The 18,162-nt window shown below is 56.0% G+C and overlaps 8 protein-coding genes across 8 annotated transcripts; 5 read left to right on the top strand and 3 right to left on the bottom strand.

The window, feature by feature from the left end:
• The first annotated feature begins 86 nt into the window (after nt 1–86).
• BCV69DRAFT_281462 (phenylalanyl-tRNA synthetase) lies at nt 87–2,058 on the top strand. The gene has a single exon (XM_025491995.1). The coding sequence runs from the start codon at nt 129–131 to the stop codon at nt 1,878–1,880; it is 1,752 nt and encodes a 583-aa protein (XP_025349630.1). The 5' UTR covers nt 87–128; the 3' UTR covers nt 1,881–2,058.
• Nucleotides 2,009–3,436, bottom strand: BCV69DRAFT_246606 (hypothetical protein; the record flags this gene model as incomplete). The annotated part of the gene is made up of 6 exons (XM_025490218.1): nt 2,009–2,095; nt 2,178–2,266; nt 2,355–2,827; nt 2,867–3,014; nt 3,122–3,202; nt 3,301–3,436. The coding sequence occupies 6 exons, from the start codon at nt 3,434–3,436 to the stop codon at nt 2,009–2,011; spliced, it is 1,014 nt and encodes a 337-aa protein (XP_025349629.1).
• Nucleotides 3,437–3,770: 334 nt separating this feature from the next.
• BCV69DRAFT_292907 (hypothetical protein) lies at nt 3,771–4,984 on the top strand (the record flags this gene model as incomplete). The annotated part of the gene is made up of 4 exons (XM_025493817.1): nt 3,771–3,845; nt 4,121–4,249; nt 4,347–4,478; nt 4,577–4,984. 4 exons carry the CDS (start codon nt 3,771–3,773, stop codon nt 4,982–4,984), a joined length of 744 nt encoding a protein of 247 aa, XP_025349628.1.
• A 120-nt stretch (nt 4,985–5,104) lies between these two features.
• BCV69DRAFT_144775 (putative ADH1-alcohol dehydrogenase I) lies at nt 5,105–6,596 on the bottom strand. The gene is made up of 3 exons (XM_025489316.1): nt 6,094–6,596; nt 5,297–6,014; nt 5,105–5,205 (listed from the first exon to the last, which is right to left on the bottom strand). The coding sequence occupies exons 1-2, from the start codon at nt 6,482–6,484 to the stop codon at nt 5,317–5,319; spliced, it is 1,089 nt and encodes a 362-aa protein (XP_025349627.1). The 5' UTR covers nt 6,485–6,596; the 3' UTR covers nt 5,105–5,205; nt 5,297–5,316.
• Nucleotides 6,597–8,629: 2,033 nt separating this feature from the next.
• Nucleotides 8,630–9,981, bottom strand: BCV69DRAFT_292905 (6-phosphogluconolactonase; the record flags this gene model as incomplete). The annotated part of the gene is made up of 5 exons (XM_025493816.1): nt 9,778–9,981; nt 9,568–9,692; nt 9,007–9,382; nt 8,789–8,984; nt 8,630–8,685 (listed from the first exon to the last, which is right to left on the bottom strand). The coding sequence occupies exons 1-5, from the start codon at nt 9,886–9,888 to the stop codon at nt 8,630–8,632; spliced, it is 864 nt and encodes a 287-aa protein (XP_025349626.1). The 5' UTR covers nt 9,889–9,981.
• Nucleotides 9,982–10,272: 291 nt separating this feature from the next.
• BCV69DRAFT_257325 (putative RPN1-26S proteasome regulatory subunit) lies at nt 10,273–13,512 on the top strand. Its single transcript, XM_025490624.1, has 2 exons — nt 10,273–11,186; nt 11,258–13,512. The coding sequence occupies exons 1-2, from the start codon at nt 10,420–10,422 to the stop codon at nt 13,353–13,355; spliced, it is 2,865 nt and encodes a 954-aa protein (XP_025349625.1). The 5' UTR covers nt 10,273–10,419; the 3' UTR covers nt 13,356–13,512.
• Nucleotides 13,513–13,636: 124 nt separating this feature from the next.
• On the top strand, nt 13,637–15,735 carry BCV69DRAFT_281456 (DUF607-domain-containing protein). The gene is made up of 3 exons (XM_025491994.1): nt 13,637–14,574; nt 14,650–15,095; nt 15,174–15,735. Exons 1-3 carry the CDS (start codon nt 13,745–13,747, stop codon nt 15,650–15,652), a joined length of 1,755 nt encoding a protein of 584 aa, XP_025349624.1. The 5' UTR covers nt 13,637–13,744; the 3' UTR covers nt 15,653–15,735.
• A 124-nt stretch (nt 15,736–15,859) lies between these two features.
• On the top strand, nt 15,860–18,138 carry BCV69DRAFT_281455 (hypothetical protein). Its single transcript, XM_025491993.1, has 2 exons — nt 15,860–16,231; nt 16,339–18,138. Exons 1-2 carry the CDS (start codon nt 15,930–15,932, stop codon nt 17,972–17,974), a joined length of 1,938 nt encoding a protein of 645 aa, XP_025349623.1. The 5' UTR covers nt 15,860–15,929; the 3' UTR covers nt 17,975–18,138.
• Nucleotides 18,139–18,162: the final 24 nt, after the last annotated feature.

Below are 18,162 nucleotides of genomic sequence, written 5' to 3'. Positions count from 1 at the left end.
GTGGCCTGTTCTCGAGGATGAGTCTGCGCTTTGGTGGAGGCACCAGCTGCACTTCTTCCTTCCGAAGCCTTTCCGGCTGCCTTTACCTTCATTCACCTCAGCACCTCGTCATCTCGTTCCCTCTCATAATGGGAAGCCTGGCCGTACGAGGCGCCCAAAGAGGGCTCCGAATTACGAGCCAGAGATCATCGAGCTATCGAGCGCCTCTCGTTGCGTGCCCTGCGTCGGCCAGAGCATACGCAGTCCAGACTCGGGGTACGCCTGCAGCAAAGGCCAAGGGTGGAAGGGCGTATCGGCCCATCGCCTTAACCTCATCTCCCCACAATACCTTCTCATCTTCATCATTATCTCATAAAGCTTCGTATGCCTCTTCCTCGAGCAGTACAGCTCCCAAAACGATCACTGTCCTAGGGCAGACCTACGAGACCGACGACTTCTTCAATGTCCCACCCTCCATCCTCTCCCGCCTTGGTCCCCGTCCCGTCTTACCTTACCAGTCCTCACACCCTCTTGAGCTCCTCCGAACACACATCGAGTCAACCCTATCTCGCTGCGAGTCCTTGGCTGCTCCCTCGCCTATAGTGTCGGCCGAGTCCAATTTCGACGACCTTGGGATCGCGCCTGACCACCCGGGGAGGAGCCCCACAGATACTTACTACATCAACCGACAGACCTGCCTACGCACTCACACCAGTGCCCACGAAGTCGAGACTTTCAAGGCGGGCAAGACAAGATGGCTGCTGACTGCTGATGTGTATCGGCGGGATGAGATCGATGCTTCCCACTACCCCATCTTTCACCAGATGGAAGGCGCATCAAACTGGTCTACTGCGCCCGGTAGCACGGACTTTGACGAAGGAGGGGTGGTGCAAAAGGAGTGTGAGGAGATGGAGGCACGATTGGAAGGGGCGCAAATCGAAATCGAGGACAATGTATCGCTCGAGGATGCTGGCGGGTGGCAGAAGGGGCACGAGGCTGATCCGGTGAGGCGCAAGGCGGCAGAACTCGCTCTGCGCCATCTCAAGGCTACTTTGAACGGGCTGGCCTACGACCTATTCGGTGATAGACATGCAGCAGAAGTGGCTGCCGCTGCTGCTGCCTCTCAAGGCTCAACAGCCGAATCAAGCAACGATGGAGCTGCGAGCGAGGTCTCTGAACCGCTGCGGGTGCGCTGGATCAGTGCCTTCTTCCCCTTCACCTCACCTTCCTTCGAAGTGGAAGTGTGGTTCCGAGGTCAATGGCTAGAGATTCTGGGATGTGGTATATCTCAGCAAAGTATCCTCGATCGGGCCTCTGTGCAAGATCGAGTAGGCTGGGCCTTTGGACTAGGCCTAGAAAGGATAGCTATGGTCCTCTACTCTATTCCCGACATTCGTCTCTTCTGGTCCAAAGATGAGCGTTTCCTCCGACAATTCCAGCAGGCAGATCAGCCTACTCGAATGCCCAAGATTGACTCCTCCGAGGCGGGTGTGTCGGATGCGGGGGGGAACATGGATCAGAGGAGGAAGAAGTTGGTGACCTTTCGACCTTACTCCAAGTTCCCTTCGTGCCATAAGGACGTCTCCTTTTGGCTACCCAAGCCAGACCTCGTAAAAGATGCAGGGTCGGACAGCTCTACAACTGAGCCAGTAGAGGTAGCATCTCCACCTTCTTTCCACGAGAACGACCTGATGGAGCTCATTAGGGAGACGGCCGCGGACCTTGCCGAGGACGTAAAGTTGATCGACTCGTTCAGTCATCCTAAGACGGGCAGGGTGAGCAAGTGCTACCGTATCAACTATCGAAGCATGGAGAGGAGCTTGGAGAATGAAGAGGTCAATGCCCTGCACGATGTCGTTGTGCAAAGGGTCAGGGACGAGCTGGGCGTGGAGATCCGCTAGGCAACTTCTCGTCTAGACGGACACTGAGCGAGGAGAAAGGATGGTACAATTTGAGAGGCCGGAGAACAGACAGAGTACATGTACAAGTAACCAAAATGACACCACTACCATCATCAACATCACCTCGATCAATACCACTTGCCAGTCCGGGCCGTCGTGGCGCTCTTACGTGTGGGTATCACAGAGTGCTTGATGTCGTAAGCTTTGATGAGATTCTGTGGTGTCGGAAAGAGAGCTGGACGTCAGAATGAGCAAGGCAAGGCGAAGCGAGGCAGATTTGGGGAGCGTCTGACATACCTTCCAAGTAGCCTGATCGAGCTCCATGACGACTTGTCGCTTCTTCAGTCCCGCGGCATAGTCTTCCTCTGTTGGGGCTTCGCTTCTCACTGTGTACGGTAGAAGAATGGGAGCGTCGTGTCAATCTTTGGATGGCTTTGAGTCTTATCCTATTGAAGCTGCGGTGCATCTACTCACGAATGATCGGCTCCCCGTCGTCCTCGTAGTCGATTGAGACCTTGCCATCCCTGACCAAGAAGCTGATGTAGAAGAGATTCTCTACCGTATTTGAGAAGCTCTCCGGGTTGATTGCAAACTCGAAGAGATTGCATCCATTACCTCCTCCCACATCGGCAAGCAGCTTAGCAATGTGCTGAACCAGCTTCGTTGTCTCATTTTCGCTCTTCTGGATATCGCCCTCATTGAGCGTTTCTGGTCGTACTTCCTCCTCATCTCGCTCTAGCCTATTGGTGCGACGATTGCTGGCTCGCTCCTTGGTCTGGACACTGAGTGCACCGACCAGATGGTCCATTGTCGGTGCTCGCTTGGTCAGACCAGCCGCAATAGTTCCAAGCCTCTGCCAATTCCACGAGTCTAGATCGTCATCGTCCAGATCCATCACGTCCTCATCCTCATCGTCATTTGCATGTCCGCCAGACCGCCGAGCCGCCCTGCCTGTCCTGCCGCCATGTCCTGTGGCCCTTGCAGACCCTCCAATGAAGCGGGCGACTCTTGTGATGTACTCATCGATGTCAAAGGCATTGGAGTTGAGCTTCATACTACGTGCCATTTGTGCGCCTACATCGGATACTCTGATGAGAAAGCGGGAGTCCAAGACACCTTCATTGGGCGCCTTGACTGTAGTCATACAGAGGAATCAAGATTGAGAATGTATATGAGCTTCCTTGCTGCGCTGAACGCTGCTGAAGATGGCTTGAAGTACTGCTATCTTGCCATGGACTGACCTTTTGACCTGAATTCGTCTGCCCGCTTCACCATTTCGGTCAAGTCTGCTGCCTTGATCTCTCCCAAATTGCCTCCAGCATCTATCAGAAACCGAAGGGGAGCGTGATCATTTTGCATCAGCGATCTTGCTCATCCAGATGCTCTTCCAATCCTACGACCCTCATGGCCTTGTACGTACCCTCCACCTCTGCTATCAGCCCTCGGTATCCTTTCCTAACCTCGCGCTTCTCGACTGCATCTTGCCTGGGATCGTAGGGCTTGGCGCTACTATGAGGTCGCTGTGAGGAAGAAGAAGCCCTCTCCGCAGCCGGCATGACGACAGAGTGCTCTCAGAACGGGATCCGATGCAGAGAATCAAGAAGAGGAGGAAGTTGCTTGCGCCCTTTTGACGGAAAGAGCGTCACGGTGTGCGTTGCCTTTCTGAAGTGCGTCGCGCACCGTGTTGCACTCGGCGAGAAGCCTTCCGAGGGAGCCAAGCGCTTCCCGCCTCTACTCACTTGCTCGCAGCAGCACATCAGCATCAGCCATACACATACGCATACGCATACACTCAAGGTTGTCACAGCATGTACTCATTCTCAGACGACGAAGACGACGCTCTTGACCGAGGGGAGGGCTCCTCTTCCTCGGCAGCGAGGATGAGGCAGCATGCAACTCCACCGCCTCTGCAGCCCGCCGCTCCTGCTGCTGCTGCTGCTGCTGCTGCTGCTGCCGGACGCAAGAGTAAATTCAACCAGCGAGAAGCCACCATGGTCTCACTCGATGATGACGATGAGGAGGATGCTCATACTCGAGCAGGGGGAGGAGCATACGGCAGCGAGTCTGGGAGGACACGCTCGCGCTCCCCCTCGCTTCTCCCACGGCAAAGATCCGCTCCGCACCGTAGTACCGGGCCAGGAGGGAGGGGAGGTGGTCCATCTTCCCCCACCCCGTCAACTTTTACAGATCAAATAGGCCATAACCCTTTTAGCCAAGCTCCTGCGATAGACAGGTTACAGCGGCTCTGGGTGGCAGAGAGGAGTTGTCCGGAGATACTAGCTTGGAGCAGTGCAGATGGTGGAGGAGGGGAGCGGTGGAGATGTGACGAGACAGTGGATGAGGTGTGTGCTCAAATTGAGGAGCAGATGGTGAGTGTACACAAAAGGGGAATCCCAGGAGAAGGAATTAGACAGGATCTGAAATGAAACCCCTCTGCCTTGCTCCGCTGGTCGTTTGGCCGATCAGTCCATTCTGAACCTGTTGTCGTCAGACGAGGGCACCTCAGAGGAGGAGCATCTCCGTCTAAGCATGGTGCAGCTAGACGTGGAGCGGTCAAAATGGCTCCTACGTGCCTTTCTCCGGACAAGACTACACAAGGTGAGTCCTTCTCCTCTCTCCGCTGCTACGTCCCAGGCGTGCGCTTCGTATGATCGCTCAACTCCCAGTCCTCTCTTTGGCTTCATCCGCCCGCCCAGCTGGAGTCCTACGCAATGCACTACTCCTCGCTCGCACCAACCCGTCGCTCGCAGCTCCTCTCACCACTAGAGCAAGCCTACCTGACAAAGTACACTTCGATTCAACATGCTCACTTTTCCAGCTCGGTACTCGACTACCTCCCCGAGCCACTGCGCTCGCTTACTGATGGTAGCGAAGACGCTGGGGTTGAGGGAGAGGGCGCTGCGAATCGCGGTAGTGGTGCTAAAGGAGGCATGGTCCCTCGACCGGATATGGGTGCACCGGTGTTCATTCGATGTGGAGAGGATTGTGGAGAGGTGCGAACGGAGGATGGGGAGAGTGCGAATCTGAGTAGGGGGAGCGTGCATATCCTGACTTATGGGAGTGTGAGGACATTGGTACTCCAGGGGAGAGTGGAGCTGCTCTGAGGAGGGAGGGAGACAGGGAGACAGCTGTACAGACAACGGGGGATGCGCAATTGCGGCACGGCTGCACGTCCTTCAACTCTACCACATCGTCGTCACAATTACACACGCACGGCGCTTGACTACTACAGCAACAAGATGACTTTGGGGGAAGAGCGATCAAAGGGGAGACATGAACAGATGGAGAGCATCGTTTGATAATGAACAGAACGAGGAAATGTCTGCTTTTCATTCGAATGCAATTCGCACTAGTACACTCCTGACTACTCCTGCTAATCCCCATACCAACAACCAATGGACCGACCCTCCTCTCACCTTTATCCTCTTCTCTTCTCTCACTTGGAGTTGTCAACGACGATCCTTCCAGCAATCTTTCCATGGTGCATATCATCATAGATGCTTGCCAATTCCGTAAGTCCTCGAGCCTTGTAAATGACCTTGACCTTTCCGTCGGCCGCAAACTGCAGCGACTCAATTGCGTCCTGTCGGTTACCAACGTAGGAAGGTAGGATTCGCTTGGTGAAGAAGACACCGAAGAAGATGTCGTACTTGCATGCTGCATTGGGTGGAAGACCGACGGGGACCAAGGCACCAGTGGGACGAATGTAGTCGAGGGCCTGCTCGTAGGCTTTGGCACCAGAGGCAGCAACGATGGCTGCGTGAGGTCCGAGACCGTCGGAAGTCTTTGCCTTTACGGCAGCAACGAGGTCCTTTTCGGTAGCAAAGTCGACAAAGTGGTCCGAACCGAGCTGTTGAGTCAAGAGTTGCTTGTCGTCACCAGTGTCAATGGAGATGACTCGTAGACCGGCAGCCTTGGCGTATTGAACAGCCAAGTGACCAAGTCCACCCCCAGCACCGACGATGGCGACGGTTTGGCCGGGAGTAAGGTTGGCAGTCTTGACGGCCTTCCAGACGGTGACACCGGCGCAGAGGAGGGGTGCGGCAGCCTCGAGGGAGAGTCCATCGGGGATGGGGGTGACGTGTCGGGCAAAGGAGACGGCGTACTGCTGGAAGGATCCGTGCTCGGTGAAGCCTGGTAGGTAGGATAGACGAAGATGAGGATGTCAGTCGTCTGGACAAGATTGTCAGGGCTGTTAGAAGCCCGTACTCACCGTGCATCTTGGCAGCTTGGCAGTTGGGCTCATTTCCATGTCGGCAGAAGTCGCAAGTGAGGCAAGAGTCTGCAAGCCACTTGATACCAACTCGGTCTCCCTTCTTTACGAATTGATCAGCTCCCTCACCGAGGGCTACGACGACACCAGCACCTTCATGTCCACCACAGAGGGGGAAGGTAGCATGGGCTGGCCAGTCACCAATCTGAGCGTGGAGGTCGGTGTGGCAGATACCAGAGAAGAGGACCTTGACTAGGACTTGACCACGCTCCAGCTTCTGGGGAGTGTCGACGTCGATGACTTTTACCTCTCCACCTTCCTTTTGAACAATGGCGGCCTTGTGCTGCTTGGGTACGGAGAGCTCAGTCTCTCGGGGGTCCTTGTGCGACATTGTGAATGTGTGGGGGGTTGTTTGGGGTGAGAAGTTGGAAAAGTGAGATGAGGTGTGATTTAGGCTATAAGTCGTAAGTAGCTGCTAGCGCGTCGCTGATTGACAAGAGAGTGGTATAGCTGACCATGACCAAGAAGGAGGGGCTACTTAAGTATCCTTTGGTTGAGGCTCACACCTTTGCCGAATCAGATGTTGCAAAGAGGTGAGCACGGACCTGTGTCTTGATGCACGGATTGTGCAGCTGGGCACAAGGACGCACACGACATCTACTCTGGCGGCCATTGTTGCCTGGCCTGAGTGCGTCTCCTGACCATCTTGGCTTCGCTTGTACGTGCGGAGGTTGCCCACGGGGGAAGAGGATGAGAGCAACACGCCCCTCTGCCTCTGCCGCTTCTCACCTCGGTGTCGTGTGCACAAAGGAAGCATTGCGGGGAAGGAAGAGGAGGCGGTGCATCTCGGCGGACGGGCCACCCTCATGCACCCCGCCATCCATGGTCACTTGACAACAGGGCCACGCTCAGCCTGCCAGGGTCACCCACCACTCCGCCCGGCGCTCGGCTGATCCTTGCGCCCGCCTACTGCCTCTGCTCGCTCCGAGGGAAGGACTGAGCCGGTTGCAAGTCATCAGCCAATGCCAATCAAGGTAAATTCTTCTCCCGCCCTCCCCCCCGGCCCGGCCTGGAGTACCCGACATTGCTTTGCTCTTTGCTCCTCTTGCAGCGTAAGCTCAGCTTCTTCCAATCTCCCCTGCGCCCCCCTCCGCCCTCCGCTATCCCCCGCTTCCTCTTCGCCTCTACAACTTCTCTGCCGCCGCCGCCACCACCACGAGTGACCCCCAACCCCCGTCCGTCACCTGATCACACTGTCAGACCAGACCACTCAGAGGATCAGTAGAGTAGGGGTGAGGGGCACAATGTATGGCGTGCTGGGCTGACAGTCGTCTGTGGGCCAGACAGCAGACTCCGCTCCGCTTCCTTTTCTTGCTTTTAGCTTTGCCCTTCTCGTTAGGACTCGCTCGCCTCCCCCGCCCACCATCCATTGACGAGACCAATTGCCGAAGTTGCGTTGCAGCTCTCCAGTCCTGTGGTCCCTCCCCCCGCCTCCCGGCCCCCCTCTCTCTTGTGTACTGTGCTGAACCGCTGCGTGACCATCGTATTTACATTAGCTAGGCGCGCCCCTTCCCTTTCTAGTCCAGACGAGACGAGTCTAGTCTAGTCTAGTCTAATCCACCCCGCAAAAGCTCGCATCCTGCATTCTTCCGGCCGGAAGTGCATCGCCCCTTGACCCTGTTGTCTCGGCTTTCGCTTGACTGACTTCTATCTCATTTCCCCACCCACCCACATCCACACCCACGCCTAGGGAGGGGGGAGGGGGGGATCTTGGCTCCTAGACTATCGCTTCGATTGCGCCACCCGGCATCCCACGCCACATTCTTTTCAGTTCAGTTCAGTTCAAAGGAGGGACCTGTGGGAAAGGAGGACGAGGAGGGGGGAGAAAGAAAGAGCCGTAGACCCTCCGACTTTCCGACATTGGAGACCGCTCCAACCAGACCAGTCCAATCCCGTCCAGTCCAGTCCAGTCCAGTCCAGACTGGTCGGCTTTTCTTCCCGAAGTCTCCCTAGCTCTGCAGCTCCACCCTTTTCCAAACCCACGGACCACCAAGCAAGCGAGCGAGCGAGCGAGCGAGCGAGTCCGCACTCCCCAATCCCAGTCCCAATCTCAATCCCGATCCCGAGTCTGCCCGAAGCCACTGACATTGGTGCAGCATTAAGGTCCTCAAAGAAGCCACTGCTGCCAAGCGAGCAGCGAGGAGCTAGCAGAGGGGCGAGGGGGGAAGGGAGAAGGGGTGGGATGGGACCGTCTTGATACTCTCCACTTCAATCAGATTCGTCTCCTCGCTCTGCCAGAACTTCACTCTCGAGTGAGCGGGGGGGGGGGGGGGGGGGGGGGGGGGGGGGGGGGGGGGGGGTAGGGGGGGGGATGCCAACCGCACGTGTTGCAATTGCAAAGCTTGTCCCGCTCCCAAGAAATTCTACAGAACCAGAGACAAGGAAAAGGCAAACACATTACCCCTCGAGGTTGAGCTCTTGTCCTTTCTCCGTACATTCAGATTAGATTGTGCACTCTCTCCCCACCATTCCTTCTTTACAATTTGAACTCGCTCCTCTCATACTTGGTCGTCTTCGATGCAGCATCGTCGGCTACAAGGGCAGAGAGTAAGATAGTAAGTGAAGGTCAGTGATACAACTCCCCGTCTTGCCAGCAGCCTTCAGTAGACCCTCTCAGACCACCAGCGACACTCACTGATGAAGTAGACGTCTCCGGGGGGCGCAGGCTTCACGCGCGAGGCGGGGAGGCCCAGCTCCGGCTGGTCGAGCACCTTTGACAGCATCTCCTGCTTGCCCTCTCCAGCGAGGACAAAGGCCACTCGATGGGCATGGTTGAGCTGTGCGTAGAAGAAGGATTCGGCGACATCAGCACTGCTTCGACAGCTCCTATCCTGCGCAGCATCCAATACTCACCACAGAGTAAGTGACAGTAATCCGCTTGGCAGGAGGCTTAGGGCTGTCCTCGATAGGTGCGACCCATCGGTCCTTTTCGTTGAGCAGCTCATGTCCAGGGAACAGACTGCATGTGTGTCCATCGGGGCCCATACCCAGCAGGATTAAATCAAAGACGGGATTCCTGACGCTCGCCTTGCCGGCAAAGGCGGTGACGAGCTCCTTCTCGTACGCATCTGACAGCTCCTCTGGGTCTTCGAGCAGAGACTCGTCAATTGTGTGGATCTGAGACCTCTTGAGCTCAGGGACCTTGGAGAAGAACTCCTTGTCGCAGAGGTAGTAGTTGGAGTCCTCGTGGTCCAGAGGCACCAACCGCTCGTCTGCAAAGAAGATTTCCCTACAGATGTGCAACAAAGGAAGTGTGTTCAGCTCTTCATGCTTGTGCTGAAATACAAGATGCCCCGCTGTCCATCTAGAGTGGGCGACTGACGACTTCTCCAGAACCCGTATCCCTGATATCTCAGAAGGGCAAATCATCTGCCAGGTTCCTTCTTTTCCCGCTCTGCGCTGAGAGACACTCACCACTTATCCCATCGCAAAGCGTTATCCGTCCTGTTCACAAGCTCTTTTGCAAGCATCTTGGGAAGAGAACCACCCGAGGTAGCGACAGTGAATTTGTTTCTGCGCTCGATGGCCTCATTTTGAGCCTGCGAGACGGAGGGAAGAAGATGTCAATGCTCAGCAGCCTTGGCCAGGTGGATCACCTTGCTACTATACGACGCGGCCACTCACCTTGATAACAAAGGCTGCGAGGCTGCTGGAGAGCTCGTCCGAGTCCTTGAAGGAGTACAAGGTAGGTGGAGAAGGCTGCTTGGTGGGCGCGTCTGGTGCGAAGGGCGCCATGTTGACTATAGAGGCGCGGCCGGAGTGATGATAGGGGGTGACGGTTCCAGGAGATGGAGGATACAAGAGGGGAACTTAGCTTGAGTGAGGACTGCTTCTTCCTGTGAGCGATTTGAGATCTGTGAAAGGTATTTGTAAAGGAAGAGATAAAGGGTGGATGTGTGCAGCTGCTGCTGCCTCGCCTGGCCGTCATAACTTCCTTGGCGTGTGGGAGATGTCCATGGATGCACCTCGAGGTCCCGCGGCGGCTCCGACTCCACATGCGCCCAAGGCTTGCGACGCTCGCCACGCCTGGCACACGTCGTCCGCCTGGACATCACCAGTCCTTCCTCACACGCAACGCAACAGCATCACTCGTACGCTCGCCGTCTCACCCACTCATCACCTCCTTGCGACGAGAGGCACAGCGAGACGAGGACAGCAAATTCTCACGCCTTCTTGCCACATACATAGACGAACACCCTCTTCCGTCATCCTAAACCTCTCTTCTTCTCCTGATCCGCACTCGTCCCCCTCTCTCACCCCACCACCATGCCGCGAGGCGACGAAGACGCGGCGGCTCAGAGGATCGTTGTCCCCTCCGAGGACCCTGTCAAGAAGTCAGATGATGCCGACAAGGGCAAGGGAAAGGACGCTCAGGTCAATGGAAAGTCTGACAAGGAAACCTCGTCCAAGCCAGTCAAGGAGGATGAGCTCAGTGAGGAGGACCTACAACTCAAGAATGAGCTTGAGATGCTCGTGGAGCGTCTCAACGAGGGTGACAAGAAGCTCTACAAGCCTGCTCTAGAGTCCCTTCGTACACTCATCAGGACCAGCACATCATCGATGACCTCTGTACCCAAGCCGCTGAAGTTCTTGCGCCCTCATTACAAGGGACTGAAGGAGACCCTTGCCTCTTGGCCGTCGCAATCAGTCTCTACGGTAGACCAATCTCTCTTTGCGGAGATTCTGTCAGTACTGGCCATGACATACGCAGACAACGGCAACCGCGAGACTCTCAAGTATCGCATGCAAGCAACAAAGGTCGGCGGAGCCCAAGCAGAGGACCCTGGTCTATGGGGCAACGAATACGTCCGTCATCTGGCTGCAGAGATCGGGGAGGAATACAACTTGAGGGTGGACAAGGACGAGGACACGGCGGAACTTCTCGAGCTCGGTCTGCTACTGGTTCCCTTCAGCTTGAAGCACAATGCAGAGGCTGATGCAGTGGATCTGCTACTCGAGCTCGAGGCGATCGACAAGTTGCCACCTTATGTAGAGCAAGATACTTTCGCGCGAGTCTGTCTCTACATCGTCAGGTGAGTCTGTTGCTCGGACCGCTGGGCCCTAGTAATGTCTGCTGATCCTTCCTCTTCTTGACCTTTTCCAGCTGTGTGAACCTGCTCGTGCCGCCCGATGACAAGATCTTCCTCAGGACTGCCCACGAGATCTACCGCAAGCACAACCGCTATTCGGAGGCCCTCGTTCTTGCCTTGCGGCTAGGCGATCGTGACATGATTCGAGCTGACTTTGAGGCCCCCAAAAACCCGGTGATGAGGAAGCAGCTTGCCTTCCTGCTTGGCCGACAGCAAGTTCCAATCGAATGGTTGCAGTCGGAGGACGAGCCGTTGACAGATCAGGATCTGCTTGACTGCATCTTCAATACACAACTTTCTCAGCAATTCATCAGCTTTGGCAAAGAGCTTTCTGTGCAAGAACCTCGAAGTCTGGAAGAAATTTACAAGAGTCACCTCGAAAACTCACGGACAACTCTCAGCTCCACTGTCGACTCTGCGAGGGGAAATTTGGCCAGCACATTTGTCAATGCCTTCGTCAATGCCGGGTTCGGTAATGACAAGCTGATGGTGGCAGCTGACGAAGGCAACAGCTGGATCTACAAGAATAAGGATCATGGTATGCTGAGCGCCACTGCTAGTCTGGGCATGAGTCTAATGTGGGACACGGAAGGCGGCTTGAGTCACATCGACAAATTCACCTACTCGACGGACGAGAACATCAAGGCGGGAGCTTTGCTCGCTTATGGAGTTTTGCACGCCAGCGTCAGGACAGAGATGGACGCGGCTCTTGCCTTGCTGTCGGAGCACGTCGAAAGCGATAGCCCGCGGTCGAAGATCTCAGCGATTGTGGGCCTCGGTATTGCCTACGCTGGGTCTCATCGCGAGGACATCATGGGCCTTCTCATCCAGAACATCGCAGACGAGACGGCTCCGATCGAGATTGCCGCTATGTCTGCCTTGTCCCTCGGCTTCATTTTCGTCGGTTCGGCGCATGGCGAGATCACTCCTACCATCCTGCAGTCTATGATGGAGCGCGAGCCAAGTACGCTCGACTCGAAGTGGACTCGCTTCATGATTCTGGGTCTAGCACTTCTCTTCCTCGGCCAACAAGACGAAAGCGATGCCACAATCGAGACCCTCAAGGCCATTGAGCACCCCGTCTCGAAGCAGGCTCAAGTTTTGGTGGATGTCTGCTCGTATGCTGGAACAGGAGATGTTCTCAAGATCCAGAGCATGCTGCATCACTGTACCGAGCACGTAGGCGTGGAAAGCGAGCAAGATAAGGAGAAAGAGGGAGAGGCTTCAGGCCCCAACGGAGCAGGCGCCGCGGGTGCATCGGGCGGAGACGCTGCGCAGGGAGACGCAGGCAACGATGAAGAGGCCGAGAAGGAGAACGACACCTTCCAGGGCTTCGCTGTGCTGGGCATTGCGCTCATCGCGATGGGCGAGGATGTGGGATCAGAGATGGTCACACGCCATATGTCACATCTGATGCACTATGGCGAGCCTGTTATTCGTCGAAGCGTGCCATTGGCATTGGCTCTGTTGAATCCTTCAAATCCCTCAATGATTCTACTGGACACCCTCTCCAAATACTCGCACGATTCAGATCTAGACGTGGCCATCAACGCCATCTTTGCCATGGGTCTTGTCGGTGCCGGTACCAACAATGCTCGGCTTGCTCAACTGTTGCGAAGTCTGGCCTCATACTACCACAAGGAGCCCGACTGCCTCTTCATTGTGAGGATCGCGCAGGGTCTCATCCACATGGGCAAAGGAACCATCGGCCTCAACCCCTTCCACACTGATCGTCAATTGATGAGCAGGACAGCCATGTGCGGTCTACTCTCGACCCTTGTAGCCTTCACGGACTCGCGAGGCTTCATTCTCGAGAAGGCTCACTGGATGCTCTACTTCCTCTCCTCGGGAATGTATCCGCGCTTCCTCATCACCCTTGACGAGGAGCTCAAGCCGCTGCGCACCTCGGCGCGCGTGGGTAAGGCAGTGGACATTGTGGGCCAGGCGGGCAAGCCGCGTACCATCTCGGGCTTCCAGACCTTTGAGACACCTCTAAGGCTGGGGACTTATGATCGTGCGGAGCTGGCCAACGAGGAGTACTTGTGCTATTCGCACGTGCTAGAGGGGAGGGTGATCTTGACCCCCAACCCGGGGTACAACAAGGAGGACTGATGAGCGGAAGGTAATAAGTCGGCGGATGGCGTAGAGATGAAGCAGCCGCAGAGGGGGCAAGAGGCTTAGATACGGACGGCTTCTCCTGTAGTCTCTAGACGAGAGTCACGACAGAAAGCTGAATCTGATAAAATGACATTGCCATCGGTGAGGCTGAGTCGAGTGCGTGTGTCTGGCGTTATTCCCCCTCGCTTGCCTCGGCGGAGCTTGATGACGCCGTCATGCAGGCCATCGTGCAGCCCGGATCGAACCAACACTGCCTCCAGATTCATGCGCCACATCCATCATCCCTGACAGCTGTCTAGATTTGTACATTCTTTCCAGTCATTCCCTTCTTGTCATCATCTCTCCCTTCCTTCCTTCTTTCTTTCACTTGTCCATCGTGCTTTATGCTATCTGGAGCAAGCCGGGCAGTCGCCCGAGCTGCTACGCGTGGACCATCGCGGGTAGACGTGCCTGTCTGGGCGCGGTCGAGCCCCTTCCCTTCCAGGTCTCCACAGTCACCTCTACGACCTGAACACCGGCCGATCCTGCTTGACTGTTCTAAGCGGAACCCTTCATGTAGTATCTCTGCCTTATTTTCGACTAGTCTTGTAAGGCGAAATCAAGATTCGGCGGAAGGCATTTCACAAGGCGGCGGGAGGAAGCACAGCCATCATCCGACAGATACTGGAACCAACCTAAAGAGCACACTGCCCTCTTCTGCTGAGCCGATCAGGCTGGATCATGCCTTTGACAAGCTGGAAAAGGAGCAGAAAGAGTCGATAGAGGATGGAGACAGTGGCTATCTGGCTTTCACCAAGGCCTCTCTCTTCAAGTTGACTCTACCTCTATTCCCTCCGGATAAGAAATCCGACCCGACCTCTTCCACCTCGAAGGCGTCTTCCCCGCTCTCCAAATCGCTCATGGCTAAAGCAGTGAAAGAGTCGGATCGGGAAGGAGAGCACAATGCCGAAAGTGAGAACGACAGCGGCCCGATGTCAGCCGAGCCCTGGGAGCATAGAGTAGATCGTGGGGAGCAAATCTCCCAGGTCATGTCTCCGGACAGCTCGTCTGACGTCAAACGCAAGGGAAAGTCTGGTCATCCGGTGGCAACCAAAAAAGGCGACCTGCATGGGCCAGAGAATGGAGAGCCCAGCGATGATCAGAGTCTGGAGTTCGACAGTCGGGCTCCGGCCAAGTCTGTTGTCTTCTTGCTGCATTCAGGACAGCCGCTGAGGTGAGCCGGCAGCAGAGACAGAGGATGAGGATGAGTACAAGTGAACATCTCTGACATTCCCACATACCACAACAGCTACATTGCATCGCTGATCAGAGCAGAGGAGCCAAGCTACCAGTCTGTCTCCTCGAGGGAGAAGGGCGCTAGCAAGGACGAAACAATAGCCAAGCACGACTTTGAGCCTACGATTACTTTTCACACCCGCCAAGGCGAATCGAAACGCTGGAGCCCAGCCACGGGTATCGGAGACTTCCTCCGTGACGCCGCTCGCATCGGTTCATTCGTAGTCAAGGTCGGAGATCGCAACATCGACGTGTCTGTCCCTTCATTTGAGGATCGGACCAGGTTTCTGCGCTCCTCTTTGAACAATAAGACGGCCCGAATTCAAAAGATGGCACAACTCAAGGCAGAGTGTGACCGTCTTGCTCATACCGGTACGAGAAAGTTCGCCTTTGCCGGCGCTGGTATTCTGGTCGCTTGGTGGTGCGCTGTCTCGTACTTGACCTTCTTCACATCTCTAGGTGAGCTCCACGCACTGGAGTGGCCGTAGAAGAGCGCATAGACTGACTCTGATTTGACCCGTTCCCCTTCCCTCTCAGGCTGGGACGTCATGGAGCCGGTGACTTATCTGATGGGACTAGCTTCCCTGATGGCAGGTTACAGCTTCTTCCTCTTCTCTCGCAAGGACGTTTCCGCACGAGTGGTCTTGAAAGAGACTACCTCACAAGCGCAGACACGGCTGTACACTGCGAAGAATTTCGACCCGGAGCGATATGTGGAGCTGATCGAGGAGGCAAAGGAGCTAAGAAGGGCCATCAAGCGAGTGGCCGAAGACTATGATCTCGAGTGGGACCAAGGAGAGACCATGGCTGGTAAGAAGCACAAGAAGGCCCTCGAGGTGGTTCGCAAGTCTGAGGAGCGAGAGTATTCTGGGAGCAGCAAGAAGAGGAAGGACGATGAGGATGACGAGGCCGAAGACGAGGATGAAGACGACGAAGACGTGGACGAAGACGCGGATGGTACGCCAGATAAGAAGCAAAGGAGCAAGAAGCGTCCAAAGGAAAAGGTCAGGACGTGAGCATGTCATGGGCGATGTCGAGGCGCGATACGCGAGGGAGGTATGGCTATCAGATACGCCAGATGCGTACGCCTCAAGACGCCCCGTCATGCCTGTTAATAGGCGTAACGCATGTCGCGTCGACGGAAAGAGCATCGAATTGGATCTCCGACGGACGATTAGACTCCCAACACTATAAGAACATCGTAGCAACCCTTCCTCTGTGTCCCTCCTTGTACAGCATCATCGTCATCATCACTTTTCCGTGCAACACCTGACTCGTTTCCTACATGATACCATGTCTGTGCATCGTCGTGCTCCCCGGTCACCGAAGAAGCCTGGCTCGCCCTACCGTCGTGACTCTCCTTCAAGGCTAGGTTCAGCTCCACCCAGATCTCCCACACCAAACAACCCAGGGGGACGAGACAGACTGGATGTGCGTAGTCCTACACCTCCCTTCGGATGGAACGCACCTAGAAGCCCTTACATGCCTCGACATCCATCGCCGCTGAGTCCTGGGGTGTGGAGGAATGAGCTGGCCGAATCTATCAAGGATGGGAAAGCAGCGGGAGGCGCCCCTAGTATCTGTGTCCTCGATACGTGAGTCCTGCCACAAAGGACGTCTGTGCTGAGTTTCGCTTGGATTATGGTTTTGTACTTTGAGTTACTGATGCTCTACTGCCTCTGATACTCTGCCACCATGACAGCAATACCCTCATCTCGGCATGGGAATTCCTCGCATCGCTCTACAACCGCCTACTGCACCTGACAACTCAGTCCTTCCTGCATCCTGCAGCACCGACCCCACCATTTGTCATTGTCATACCCTACTTTGTCATGAACGAGCTGGATGGCCTCAAAGTGCGCCCCGGAGTAGGGTTCAGGGCGCGGGGGGCTAACAAATGGCTGGAATGGGCCCTTCATGAGCAAAGGAAGAGTCGGCAGGACCCTTCCTCCAAGCGAGAAGTGGAGCTTCCCCCTGAGCGCTGGCCGATCCGAGCACAGACACGAAGCTCAGCTATGGAGATGGGAGGTCGGGGAGGTGGCAGCGTCGATGAGGCTCTAGTGGAGCTATGCAATCGGCTTCAAAGGGATACCGACATGCCGGTCATGTTCTGCTCAAACGACACCAACGCAAGGACTAGAGCAGCGATTGAGAGGATCAGAACTTTCGACCTGAAGACGGTGCTCGACTGCATCGACCGAGTGCAAAGGAATAGTATGTCTCCAAGCTTCATGCGCAACGAGGGTAGTGAGGCTTCGCAATATGCTGTCGATGGGCCAGGCATCCTTCTCGAGCAGTGGGCTGCTCAACTTGGACTGCCGGAGATGGACTACGGTCTACGTACGCTCATTGCGCCCATACGAGATGACTCAATGGGCAGTTCCTCTACTCCCACTCGTCAGTCATCGGTTGCAAGCACTGACGAGGACGAGGAAATGGGAATGGCCTCCGATGCCTCAGATAGTAGGAGCACTCTCCGCGTCAAAGCAATGACTCCCACATACAGCGCTTCCCCACCTACAGGGCCTCGCGCTCAAAGCAGCAATCAACCCCCCACCGGGCCCCGCGGTCATGGCAGCCAGTCACCACCGGCTGGTCCTCGAATTCAGAATGGCCTCCAACATCCTCCCTCGGTCCCTCTCAACTCCACGGGCAGCCCTTTGTCCCTTTCCTCGGCAAGAGGCCCCACATCGCTGCCGCCGCGTCCCTCGGCCTCACTTTCTCCGCCCCCCTCTGCGCTTCGTGCACCTGCCGCAAGGAGCCGGGTGCCACCCGCAGTGCCTTCAACGAAGATGCTTCCCGACCAACACAGAGAGGCTGCAAAGCTCGCTCCTTCCACAGGCCCAAAGAGGGGCTCGGCCGCTTCAATCCACGCGCCTCCTTCACCGAGCTCGTCGCGGGCAGCAGTCAGGTCCACTCCTTATTCTCGCCCAGGACGTACGAAAGGACAAGCCGACAATCAGAGGCTCAGTGTCCCTGCGTCTACCACGATGAGCAGAGCTGCGCAATTCCAAGCGGACAAGAAAGTCCCTGCCTCTGGCCCTGTGCGGGCAAGCGCAACAGCTGCGGCAGTCGCTGCCGCGTCCAGCTCCTCCTCGTCCTTCTCCTCTTCTGTCCCAACTACTCGAGCCACAAACCCCACGAACGCAGCAAAGGCCGCTGCTGCCGCTGCCGCAATGGCCGCGGTCCTTTCTGGCGAATCTTCTTCTGGGAGAGGTGCAAAGACGAGAGCTGGGCGCACTACGAGGGATAGTGTATGGGCGAATGGCACAAATGGTACGGGCGCGGGTGCGGGCGCTGGTGCGGGTGCGGGCGCTGGCAAGAAAAGGAAAGGGTAACTGGTCTTTGTAGGAACGGCGGGGCAGTGCATCAGTGAGTCAGACATCATGAACGAGTAGTCGTCAAAGCCCGTCATCGAGTAAAAGGTTTCATCCCATCATGTCATGTCATGTCATGTCATATAATGTCAAGAAGACAGAAGTCGAGTTCCTTTCAATCTATACCCATGATATCCCCTCCTTACTTG

Source organism: Pseudomicrostroma glucosiphilum (genome assembly GCF_003144135.1).
Source record: "Pseudomicrostroma glucosiphilum strain MCA 4718 unplaced genomic scaffold BCV69scaffold_3, whole genome shotgun sequence".
Lineage (NCBI taxonomy): Eukaryota > Fungi > Basidiomycota > Exobasidiomycetes > Microstromatales > Microstromataceae > Microstroma > Microstroma glucosiphilum.
The sequence above is the reverse complement of the archived record's forward strand: the minus strand, read 5'-3'. Positions and strand labels throughout refer to the sequence as shown.

Bases quoted from the DNA above. Each gene is read 5' to 3' on its own strand.
- BCV69DRAFT_281456 (XM_025491994.1), top strand. From the start codon at position 13,745: ATGCTATCTGGAGCAAGCCGGGCAGTCGCCCGAGCTGCTACGCGTGGA. The intron at 14,575-14,649 runs GTGAGCCGGCAG...ATACCACAACAG, and splicing joins CATTCAGGACAGCCGCTGAG to CTACATTGCATCGCTGATCA. The intron at 15,096-15,173 runs GTGAGCTCCACG...CTTCCCTCTCAG, and splicing joins GACCTTCTTCACATCTCTAG to GCTGGGACGTCATGGAGCCG.
- BCV69DRAFT_281455 (XM_025491993.1), top strand. From the start codon at position 15,930: ATGTCTGTGCATCGTCGTGCTCCCCGGTCACCGAAGAAGCCTGGCTCG. The intron at 16,232-16,338 runs GTGAGTCCTGCC...CCACCATGACAG, and splicing joins AGTATCTGTGTCCTCGATAC to CAATACCCTCATCTCGGCAT.
- BCV69DRAFT_281462 (XM_025491995.1), top strand. From the start codon at position 129: ATGGGAAGCCTGGCCGTACGAGGCGCCCAAAGAGGGCTCCGAATTACG.
- BCV69DRAFT_144775 (XM_025489316.1), bottom strand. From the start codon at position 6,484: ATGTCGCACAAGGACCCCCGAGAGACTGAGCTCTCCGTACCCAAGCAG. The intron at 6,015-6,093 runs GTGAGTACGGGC...CCTACCTACCAG, and splicing joins CCAAGCTGCCAAGATGCACG to GCTTCACCGAGCACGGATCC.
- BCV69DRAFT_257325 (XM_025490624.1), top strand. From the start codon at position 10,420: ATGCCGCGAGGCGACGAAGACGCGGCGGCTCAGAGGATCGTTGTCCCC. The intron at 11,187-11,257 runs GTGAGTCTGTTG...GACCTTTTCCAG, and splicing joins GTCTGTCTCTACATCGTCAG to CTGTGTGAACCTGCTCGTGC.